This window comes from Dermochelys coriacea, chromosome 5 (assembly GCF_009764565.3).
Source record: "Dermochelys coriacea isolate rDerCor1 chromosome 5, rDerCor1.pri.v4, whole genome shotgun sequence".
Classification (NCBI taxonomy): domain Eukaryota; kingdom Metazoa; phylum Chordata; order Testudines; family Dermochelyidae; genus Dermochelys; species Dermochelys coriacea.
The window spans coordinates 133,127,842-133,140,262 of NC_050072.1; the positions used below are offsets into that span (position 1 = coordinate 133,127,842).

A 12,421-nucleotide genomic window follows, 5' to 3' on the forward strand; every position below is an offset into this window, starting at 1 on the left:
AAGCCAGGGTAACCAATCATGGACGTCACAATCACCTCACTGTGGAGGAATCCTTGGGTGATATAGCTGGAGGCACAACACTGGCTCCTGTGCCGTATCCCCTCCTAGTGGCCAGCACCGGGGGAATGGCTGGGAAAAGGTTGTGTGGCTGGAGGGTCTCACACCCTGGTGATTCCTGGCTGCCATATTTTCTCTTGGAACTACTGGGCAGCTAGTGCAATTTACAGCAGCCTTTAGGCTACTCTAACTTGCACCGGAAGACCAGCCTGGCACACAGTGGGCCCAAGACAAAAGAAACACAGAAGTGGCTTTAAAAAGTGACCATTTCAACTTTGTCCCTCTTGAGCTGCAATGCTTCTTGACAGCAGTGAAGGACTTGGGCACCTATACAGTATAATCACACATTTATCTTCTCTGCTAAAAGCAAATATCCAGGAGCTGGAAAGCAAGGTACTTTGAAAATAATGTGCAACACATAACAGGCTAGATTTTCAGGGGGCGGGGGGTGTCAGGGGTCAAATGGCATAGCTCCAGTCTCTTCAGTGCTGATTTACACCTTCTGAGAACCTAGCCCAACCTTTCTGCTACGCTGTAATGTTAAAAGCACAGCAAACTGCAATACTGGTCAGCTCTCTGATCCTGCTCAGTGAGGTCTGTAGAGTTTTGCCACTGACTTCAGTGGCAGCAGGATCTGCCTTTGTGTTTTCTCTTTACTTGTTTCAGTAAAACCTATCAAAGGACATGGTGACACAGGTCAGCTGTAAAGAGACACAGCCAGAAGTGGGAATTTCAAAAATGATACTAAAACCTCACAAATTCTCAGATCACTAATCTGCACACCTCAGAACTCTCACAAAAAGCAGGTGGAGCTCAGGGAATATTGAACAGCTGAAAGCTGAAGTGAAATTGCATTTTACTAAGACTGGATACATTTTACAAAATATACCACAATCCATGTACAAGTACACTCTGGAGTAGCATAATAAATAATTAAAACTAAACTGCATTTGACAGAATAAATAAAATGGTTTTTGTGATTCACTGTGTCTGACTTTTCAAACTGCATGAAATTCACTCATCTGCAAGGAGTTCCCCAGTCGTGAGCATGAATTATCCTGTTTCTGCGTAGATTGAGAAAGATATTGTGTGGGAGAGTTTCCACTTGTGACTGAGAGATCAACAACTCAAACAGAACCCATGGGCAGCCAGACTATCTTAACAGCCAACGCAAACATTTGCAATTATCACCTCTTTACAAATAGAGTGAGGTGGTTTAAAAGGCAAACACAAGTACCTGGATGCCTTGAGTAAGGGCCAGAGTAGAGCTACACTGCCCTGGGAGTGGAGCAGGGATCAAATTGTGACTTCTCTGGCCATTTCTGTTTCTGCTGTACTGTTACTGTGAGGAAGTGATGTGAAATGGTTGCAGGACTCAAGATCATCTCCCTATGTAACGGCATTTAGCAGTCTCAGTATTAGCGCTCTCGCTCTCTCTCTCAGTATAACAACCTCTCATATAACTCAGCCTCTCATTTACTGCCCTTTTTTTTTTTTTTTAACTACTACTGTACAATGAACAGCTGCAGGGTGCCTAGGCCTTTCTCCTGAGTGGCTAATCTACTACCCCTCAACGAGTAGTTCAAATTATTTCTTCCAATGTATATTACCCTTGTTCTCGTCTACAGGGAATGACACTTCCCAGCATGTTGCTCAAGCACATAACTTTGGCCCTAATTCAGGAAAGTTCCTCTTCGGGACAGCACTTAGACAATGTGCTTAACTTTAAGCATAACGTAATTTTTAAAAAACAAATCCAAATGTTGGAAAATGTTGACCGGCCTGCCTCACAGCTCTGTGAATCGCAGTCACTCCCAATGTCATTTTTAAAATGAAGTCAAGCACTGGCTATCCTCTAGATTTCTAGGACGACGACAGTTTACAAATGTTTGTGAGCAGCTCAGTCACTCCATTCATAAGTCACATTGGAACTCTTGGAATCAATACCATCGGGTCCTGGTGAGTGACTGCATCCTAAATGATCGTGGTGCACCACTTCCTCTTTCAGTGCTACGATCTCTGACAGCACAGCATGGGTATTACAGTCTAGAGCTCTGGGGTACGTATCCCATGGTTGTTCTTTGTGGTGGAGACTGGTATAGAGAAATCATTTAGTTTCTCTGCAAGGTCCTTATCTTGCTTGATTGCTCCCTCTACTGCCTGCTAGTCTGGTAGTTTAGTAGTCCAGAATGGTTTGATGTACATGACCAATCAATCAGTCCTTGGCCTCTCTGCTGAACCTGCCCACAAGTATACCCTCTGTAATGAGGAGCTCTGTGATGTAAATACCGGCCCCTGAAAGAACCAGACCCGAGATAGCTAGACATTTCTTCGAGGCCACCTACTGCACTTTATATTGACCTGGGCTGTCTTTGCATATTAAGGATTAGATCCCCCCAGACAAGACGAGCTGCAGTAAGCACAAGATGGGCGGGCCCTGGGAAGAAGCAAAGGTGTCTCTTAGTCACCTTCACGCTCCCTGGATCCTGGCCTTGGTGTAAGTTAAGGCAACCTCAGGGCTGCTTTAAGTTACACCTGGCTGCCCGCAGCCCAAAAGGGCCACTCCAGCAGCTGGGGAAAGCTGAGGTCTACAGACACCCTGGCCAAGTCCCTTTTCCCCCAGGCTATGTCCTTATATAGAGGCCAGGAGTTGCTATTAAAGGAAGACTCCACAGAGGGCAGGTTTTGCTGGCCCTATGGCTGCATCATTGTGACTGCCAGGGACAGAGCAACTGGAATGGGGTCAGATTCTGGCTCTAAGACCAAAGAGTCTCTATTCCATTAAGTCCCTGAGTCACCAGGACTTCTGTTCCATGTTCTTTCTAAACACTTGTGAAAAATTCAAGGGATCGTTTAACAGAATTCCTTTCAGAAGAGAACATGAGAACACCTCCATTGGTATCACAGTGACTGCAGAATATCTGCGCTTACTAAATCAAAATTCTGGAGGGAAACCGCAGATGAACAATGCATATTAAGACTCTATATAGCAGCAGCGTGAGAGTGTATTGTTGAGAAACACGTGGGATTCCCTTTTCTACTACAACACACAGCCAGCAGTTGTCATCTACAACAGCCTATTGCTTAATGAAATGGAAAAATAAAATTCATGCTGGCTGGATCAATCATCAAAAGAGACATGGCTTTGGGCATCCCCCTCCTGCTGCGCCCCCAAAGAGTCTTCATGTTGAAATACCTGTTCTAATTCTGTAATCCCAGCATTCCCAGTGATTTTCATTGTTTAGTCCCTTGGTGTGTGTGGGTCCAGAGTTAATACAATCCAGTATCCTATGGCTCCTATCACTATAGTACAAGTACCAGTATGTTTCACATGATTGGGAGATCTCCAGTTGCAATGTCAGAATTTAACTAACCTGCAGGGAGTGGTCAGTTCCATCTCTGCAACAATTCATTTCTTGTCACCGCAGCTAGCATTTACTATGCTGCAGTGCTTGTCCAGTTCCTTTTCCCACTGCAAGGAGAAAGGTCACAGCTGACTTGAGATGAAAGTCACGTGCCAATGAGAGAGGACAGAAGGGGAGGAGATGTGCAATAAATCAGGGAGTCCCACTCCCACCCCTCAAAAAAAAAAAAAAAAAGAGGTGCTTTCATGGCTAGATGATAAATTAACAAGGCAAAGCAAATCAGGAGCCAAGACATCTCCCACAATCTGTACAGAAACAACAAAATATACAATAGAAAATGTCACTACCACCCCATTCAGGCAGATGCATTGGTTTGTTTTTGTTACTGACAGGTTAGCAAAGGAAATTTTTGACCACTGGTATTTTGCTGCATGGCTGTTTCTACAGCTGTCTCATGCAGTCTAAGTGACCTTCTGCTTGATGCTGGGTGTTTCTGGCCTGTAGTCCTTCCTCTCGGAGATGTTTCGCTTCACCTTGACACTAACAGGAGACTCCTGATTTAACGAGGGACTCGAATGGGATTTCTTCAGTCCTGGCCCATCATTTTCTCCACTGCTCAGAAGCTCCTTCCCCCCTTCTTTCAGTAAGGCAACATAAATCTCATAGCGGATTTTCTGAAAAAGGAACAAAGGAATGAATCAGCCTGGATGAACTTCCCTGGGCTGTGATAGGCAGGAGGTCCACCTGGATCATCAGACTGGCCCCTTGAAATCTAGGAGTCTAATATGTATGTGAACAATGGTGGCTAATAATAATTACACCACACAGAAAATGTCTGAGCCATCCAGAGCCCCGGGATGCTGTACAATTGCCAATGTTTATTCCTCAACCATGCAAATCTTTGCTCTGTACCTAATGGCCCTCAGCCAATAAGAGCGCAAGGACACTTACATAACTGATGGGTGGCAGTTTCTGAATAGCCGTAAAGGGCATGCTGAGCTGTACCTTCCTGAAGTAGAGCAAAACCCTGCTGCACAAGTAGCCCTGATTAAAGAAAACAGGAACACTCACGCAGCAGGGCATTACTCAGCATGCATACACACGACAGTCCAAAGCAGTGGTTTTCAACCTTTCTTCATTTGCAGACCCCTAAAATAATTCTGAATGGAGCTGCGGACCCCTTTGGGAATCTTAGACATAGTCTGTGGACCCCCAGGGGGCTGCGGACCATAGGTTGAAAACCACTGGTCCAAAGGGACTGCGAAAATCCTTCTGCTCAGGTTTGCCACTGTCCTCAGAGCTTCCCAAACTTCTGTGGCCACAACCAGCCTGGCCACTGCAGGTTCTGCTCCCCCTGTCCCAGCTCATGTGACCCTAGATATTAAAACACTGGATCACACAGCATGCACAGAATCACACAGGGATTCTCTATGCTGGGCTCTCCCATGGAGAACAGGTGGGAGGGCCGAACGTCTGCCTTCTCCAGGGCAGCTCTACCCCGCTTTGCCTCCAAGAGGATATTCTACAAGTCCAGTGTTCGGAAAACAGGATGGGGAAACTCAACCTGATCGCCTGAGGTCTACCGGACTCTGCTCCCTGTTCAGGCACCAATGTTCTATGTAGAGCAAAGCACCCACTCCTAATTTGTTCCATAACTGGACTAGTATGTTTCCCTTTGTTACTGGGCAATTCTTGCTTTGCAAGTCACAACCATACAGCACCTCACACAATGCCACAACAATCAACAGGCATGAATAGGTATTTGCCTGCAAGAGTTTAGCAAAGTTAGCCAGTACGGCTGGCGATGGGAAAGGGGCAATCCATCCCTCAGCAGCCATTAATGTCAGTGTAGGAATGGGAATTAAGGTGATCACAGCGGATGGTTGGGGTGGGGTGGAAATAACCCCATGCTTCTACTGATTATTAATCCATTTTTCAAAGAATAAAAGAGTCTCTAAGTTATTATGTTCCTGACTGAGCCAAAATGTTTAAAGAGAATTCTCTCCATTTATAATAAAATAATAATATTCAAGCAATAATAATAATTATTTGAATGCAAAATAGTAAAAAGCGTTGGGAATGGCTTTGAAGAGGACAGAAGAAGATGGGAGTACGTGACCAGGTTTCCCAAAAGTCCTTTGAGAAACAAAATCTTACTGAGAATGATCACAAGAGAATCTGCTTTAAAATGAAATGAGGAAAAAACCAGTCTGATCAGTTCCATGTCGGGAGGTCCAGCACAGCATTGCAGAGACAAATAAAAGAAAGAGGTATCCGCCTGTCACTCAACGAGGAGAACCAATGAACAGAATTCTGATGATGTGCCATGCTTCACTGCATAATGAATGGACAGGTTGGCAAGAGGAAGAAATAGTTATTGCTGCAAGTGCTGGCTCATCATAACATTTATCAATGAGCAGAACTGCATTCATTCCGTATGTTTCAAATGATTAAAATAAACACAAACCTAAGCCAATGGTAACAACAGAAATAAAACCCTGGGCTGGATTCCTGCCTCAATTTAAGCCGATGGGAGTTTTGCCATTGACTTCAATGGGGCCAGAATTCCACTGCTGATGTCTGTCCTCAGCCTCAGTTTAAGCAATGTACAAATAAAGGCTTTCTTTAAAGTTAAACTGTAAACTTGCTCTCTTTTACACCGATGAGAAGCCATATGGGGCCATATGGAAATAACATGACTTGTTAAAAAAAACCACCCTAGGAAGCCTCATCAAGAAAATAAGAATGTTAAATTTGCAAAGGAAAATACTTAAAAGTCTAAAATGCCCATACAACCTTCTCTGCCCCCTGGTACATATGGATTACAGGAGAGTCTTCAGTGAGGCAGTCACACAGCACAGCCCGTGCCTACTCTGATGAGCATACACTGCCTCATTCAAAGCCAAAAATGGCTCAGTACATAGCAGAAGGGAGAAACTGCTTTGTTAGCAGTACTGTTTTTGCAGAGAGCAAGACCAGGGGAAGCACAAGTAGCTGAAGGAAAACGAATGACAAGAGCTTACGAGAAGGGGAAATCTGGCCTTCTCCCTCCTTTGGGAACCGTGCCATTTCTTTGGGCGAGTCAGGCCTTTTTTTTTTTGCTAAGTTTCTGTGTTTTCTTTCCCCTTCTCCTGCTGCTTTCAGTGGCCTGATCTGCAGGCTTGGTTTGAGAGCACCCCCTACATTCTTGCCCCTACTTCAGCAAGGTCAGTCACTCAATCACATTTGCTCCTCCAGGCTTTGCTCCAAATGATGGAAAACCGAAGGAAAATTTCAATTGCTGGTATTTCACAGCTATCATATGCTTTCTACAGCCAACCACCAATTTTATGCATTCTGTGAAATCTGTGACAAGCCTAAAAATAGCCCAGCTTCACATATTAGCAGGTTAAAACACCTTCCCTCCCACAGGGTGAAAGTAGGTTGTACCTCAGAGCTATTTACATAGGCACCTTCGGCAGCTTTCTTCAAATCTATTCGCTCTGCAGGATTCAATTTTCATCTGAGGTTCTAAGAAAGAGGACATTATTTGTTATTATCCAGGATAGCTGGTCCCTAGGATAGACTAAACCCCGCCTTCCTAAACCAGAGCCCAATCCAGCCAATTAAAAGAGGGGTGGGACCACACCTGAGCCTATACAGGGCTGCTAGTAGGCAGCTGGAGAGGGAGGGCTGTAACAGGCAGAGCCTCAGAGGGGAAGTCATACTGGAGTGGAGCTAGCACCTGTGGTGGGTCCCAGGAGCAAAGGGCTCAGGGGAGCGGCCCTGTGACTGCTGCTCCAGGAGGGGAGCAGAGCTGGCCGAGGCTAAGAAGCCTGCAGGAGCTGGAGGGCCAGAGACCCCTTGGAGGAGTGGCCCTGAAGCCTGTCATTGAGGATTGAGTTCAGACTGTGTTCTGCCTGTCTGACAACCTCTGTTGTGAAAATAAACCTCCTTGAAGAGCCAAGTGTGGCAGTGCATGGTTTGGAGCAGGGGAGAAGCGACAGCCCTGGTGACAGTTATCTAAATGTGTGGTGGGCCATTGGTGACGTGTACTGATACACATGGCCATTTCTTTCCACGCTTCGCTGCTAAAACTTGCTAACGAAAACAGGCACAGAAAGAGGACAATATAAACTCCCCAAGCCAGAAACATAAAGGGGTATGATTCTCATGGCTGCAGTCTAACTTTCAACACCATATTCATTACCTGTATTTTATCCTCTTCCCTCTCTGCTTTACCTGTTAGTCACCTGTGCACAGTGCCAGAGTTTGATGGTGCCGTGGATGCATGTGCACTGAGTGCCGGTACTACGTTTAGAATGTCTGTTTCTTCTCCTCTGCTTCCTTCAGAATACACAAATGACTGATTATTCCTATTATTTATATTACAGCAGCATCCAAAGGTCTCAACTAAGATTGGGGGCCTCACTGAACTAGGCACTCTGCCTGTCCAAGGGCTGATAAACTAAAGAGACAAAGGGAAGAAGGAACGTTATATTCCTCATTGTACAGATCGGAATTGAGGCACAGAGAGGCTAAATGACTTGCCCACGGTCACACGGAAGTCTGTGTCAGTGCAGGACTGAATTCCAAACTCTTGAGACCCTCCTGCCTGATGAGGTAACAGGTGACTGCAGTCAAAACTCTCAAACTGTGTCAAATGTTTGTTGTAATTTGTATCTGCAGGCGCAGGGAACCTCAGAGTATAATGACCAACTTATACCGTTTTAATCATATTGACATACTGACTGCTTGCCTAGCTCTAAGCTTTGACTTATCTTAAGTGTAAGGAGAGGTAATGTGGTAGGGAGAATCTTGCAGATGTTTACTAGTAACAAAAACAAAAAGCCCCGTTGCACCATTGATATACAGACATACTATTACTGTCTTTATTGGTTTAGTAAATACTACAGTATTGTTATTCCTTTTTTAGTTCTATGAGGAGTTCTGTACTTTCCGCAGGCTTTTCTCCAAGATGGATGCCTAGCCATGTATTTAGTGCTGTATCCCATACATACCTCAAACTCCAGATAGTGGTCTTTCAGTTTTGTAGTCATCTACTTCCTTGCCTTTAAGTTTCTTGTCCGGCGGGTAGGAAACGATGCTCGGCTAGCTCGGTAGAGATTTGCTTCAGCTTAGCTTCATGTGATTTCAGCTGTTCATCCTTCAGAAACATATTAGTTATGTAAATGTCGACTCTCAAAGATTCAGTAAGTAAAAAGAAGAAAAAGACCCGCCCATACACTAAACAGCAACTTCTGGCAAGTAATTTTTTTTAACATTTATTTTATTTATCAGGTAAATTGTTAGGGCCAGGCCAGATCTTCAAGGGCTTGGCTCCAGCAGCTTCCTTGTAGGCATCCAGAAGAAATGGCCAGATTTTTTTAAGGTATGCAGCACCCAGCACCTCCCCAAGGCAGAATCTACCTCTCCTTCCCCAAGTGAGAACAATGGGGAATTGCCAGCCAAGGAGCCCTGCTTAAAATCCGGCCATTCCACTTTACTAACCCCTGTGCCAAATTCAGCCAAGTCAATGATGTTGTGCGGGGTACAAGTAAGGGCAGACTTGTCCCCACACTTAAGGTCATCGCAAATTTGGAAGCAACTCTGTGGCGACAGGATGGTACAATTATCAGACCCATCCCCTCTGTCATTCTGCCAGTATGTGTTTTCCAGTCTGTAGCAGCCAGTTGGTTAGAGCTATGCAAGGCACAGGCTCTCCTGGAGAAGGATGTCCTGTCCTCTCCTTAAGGCTTATTTCCTTTGTTAAACTTTACTCCACTGTGCAGTTGGAGGGGGCAAGGACTTGCTACTCTTTCATTCTAGGCCATTTCCTTTGTCACAATCATCCCAAACCCACTCAACCATCTGGGCAGATAATGGCACTCTTCTGCAACTCCCAGTACTTGCTCGCTCTCCTTCAAAATATGCACTTCTTAGGTCCTGCCGGCCCTACAGAGTGGTCTTATTTCTGAACTTGGGATGGACTGGGCTTTAAATTCAACACTGCACTTCAATGTTATTCCTCACCCACTGAACTAGCACTGCAGGAAAGAGCAGAAATGGTGAAATCTCATCTGTTTCTGACGACACAGGACCTGCTAGACTGGATCAGACCCAAAGTCCATCTAGTCCAGCAGTGGCCAATACCAGATGCACCAGAGGAAAGTGCAAGAACCCTGCAGAGAGAGACATCAGATCTCACCCTGATCTCTAACAGATTGGCTTAAGCCCTGAAGCACGAGGTTTGATATCCGTTCCAAAAATATTTACCATTCATTATAACAGCCCAGGATATTCTTGATATCTATTCAAGCCTCCATCCCTTTTTGATCTAGCTAAATTCTTGGCCTCAACTTCCAGTGGCAGTGAGTTTCTCAGTCTAACTACACATGTGGAAGAAGCACTGCCTTTTATCGATTTGAATCTGCCACCTTTTAGTGTCACTGAACATTCCCTTGTTCAGGTGTTATAAGAAAGGGAGAACAGAAGCTCTTCATCTACCTTCTGTAGACCAAATCATTATATACTTTTATTACATCCCTGTTACCAGCTACCTATAGGATGTAGACACTGGAGGTGAACTTGGTGAAATGACTTAGTACAATTATTTTTGTCTCGTCTCCTCCTTATCTCCTATTTCTGTCAAGGTCTGACCCTGCTGCCACTGCTGCCAATGAAAATGACGACACTGATTTTACTCTGAGCAAGAGCAGGTCCTTTGAAGCAAGTGCTGTAGCGGTCATCTGATTCAGCTCACAAACTAACACGGAGACCAAGCAAGAGTTGATCATTCATATTTCATCCTCTGCAGAATGAGAAACAGCCTGCTTACAACCTCTCCAGCTTGCAGATAAAAGCAGACAAGTTTTAGCTTGTCTTGAATTATCTGCTTGAAAATATAACAATCTTTTGCCATTAGCTCAAATACTTCAACTTATTCTGCTTCTCATGTCACCCTTTTACCAGTATGCAAATCACAGGGGTTTGTTTTTTGTTTTTTTTTGTTACTCCTGATAAAATGGAAACAATGAAGCTAGGAAATGGTGCACTTAAATGGAATGCTATCTCAGCACAGTGATCAGTGAAAGGATTTTTTTGATGGCTGTGGGTGAATTATTGAAACTCAAGCCGTGGCAGAGCTACAGTGAAAAACGGCAAACAAGACACTAGTTTTGTACTAACAGAAGGTGGAAACCCAGAATAAGACAAGTACTATTACTCCTGTTTAAGGCACTTGTTAGACTTCCACCAAAAATACAGCTTGAAGTGCTAATCTCCAGGCCACTGGAAGAATGATATTGTCAGAAGGTGGCCTTGAAGAATCTAGGTTATGAGGAAAGGCTCTGAGAGCTAAGAAGTCTGAAGGCGAGTCAGTAAATGGTGATGATGGCATAAAGCCTTTCAAATTTAGGAAAAGGAGTAATGAAGTTCAGAGAGACTTCTTTCACAATGCTAGCAGTAGATAAAATACTCGGGATCGCTTCATTCCAAAGATTAGATTCTCTCCTCTACTACTGTGGTGCAAAAGAAACACAAAGGAGACTCACCCATCTTACAGGGCATTTCCCCACTGGTGAAGAATCTGCAGGGGGACAGAAACCAGCCTAGCTAGCTGCATGCCAATCACCCTCACAGCTCCCATAGATGCACCAGGAGGGGTCCAGAGCACATTGTTCTACAGCATGTGCATCTTAGAGCAGCCCTGAAGCTGCTCTAAAGTGACACTGGATGATGAACTGCCTCTGGCTAGCCCCAGGGTCAATAAGCCAGGAAGGTGGCTTATGCCCACTTTTCTCACCCAACTAGCCCAAAGGGTAATAAATGCATGAGATAAGATTCAGGGAAGTCCGTGGGCCCAAAGAAATACCTAAATTCAAAAAACACCTAAGGCAGTGGTTCTCAAACTTTTGTACTGGTGACCCCTTTCACACAGCAAGCCTCTGAGTGCAAGCTCCCCTTATAAATTAAAAACACGTTTTAATATATTTAACCACCATTATAAATACTGAGGAAAAGTGGGGTTTGGGGTGGAGGCTGACAGTTCACGACCCCCCATGTAATAACCCTCACGCCCCCCTGAGGTGTCCCAACCCCAGTCTGAGAACCCCTGACCTAAGGTTTGTTTCAGGAGGAGGAGACTGAAGGCTCTCAAATAAATTAAATCTTACAGGGTCAAGGAGTATACCCATAATGTTGTGCTCTTGTGCCTGGAATGTCTTACATTCTTAGCCACACCCAGGAGACAAGGACTGTCTATCTGATGTGTAAATGAGCCTAAGGGCTTGGCTACACTTGCAAGTTAGAGCGCATTAAAGAAGCCCCAGGCTCCCTAACTCCTGATGTGTCCACAATGGAAAGGCACATAGAGCGCCCGGACTCTGCAGCTGGAGTGCTCCTGGTAATCCACCTCCACGAGAAGCATAGAGCTTGCTGCACCCTGGCTGAAAGGCCCGGGCGTCAGTGTGAACAAGGTGTTGCATTATTGCACTCTGATCAGCCTCTGGAAATGTCCCATAATCCCCTCAAATCAAGTGAAGGAGGACTTGTGGCAACTTAGAGACTAACAAACTTATTTGAGCATAAGCTTTCATGAGCTACAGCTTTATGCTCAAATAAATTTTTAGTCTCTAAGGTGCCACAAGTAATCCTTCTCTTTTTGCGAATAGAGGACTAACATGGCTGCTACTCTGAAACCTTAAATCAAGTGGTAACTCTTGTCATTGTTTGGAATCGGCTGTAGGAATGCCAGCTGCTTATCTGCTCTGGGACAAAGCAAACCATTACTGTGGAATGCTGCTGTTGTGAGTGTGTGTGTGACAGAGAGGGGAGGGGGGGACGGTCTGCTGCTGTCTGAACTTACAAGATAGCATGCTGACACACTCTTGGCCCCCCAAAACCCACTCTCTCTCCCCCCACATACACACAACACACTCCCTGTTACACTCCACCCTCCACCCCCCATTTGAAAAGCATGTTGCAGCCACTTGCACACTGGGATAGCTACCACAATGCAC

At 45.0% G+C, this 12,421-nt stretch overlaps 1 protein-coding gene across 1 annotated transcript in view; it reads right to left on the bottom strand.

Annotated features, from left to right (window-relative positions):
- Positions 1–487: 487 nt before the first annotated feature.
- Positions 488–12,421, bottom strand: part of LOC119855753 (PH and SEC7 domain-containing protein 3-like) — a 147,546-nt gene continuing 135,612 nt past the window's right edge. The window contains 4 exon segments of the mRNA XM_038402407.2: positions 488–4,096; positions 8,423–8,452; positions 8,454–8,501; positions 8,503–8,568. Coding sequence (XP_038258335.1) covers positions 3,884–4,096; positions 8,423–8,452; positions 8,454–8,501; positions 8,503–8,568 — 357 coding nt within the window. The 3' untranslated portion in view covers positions 488–3,883.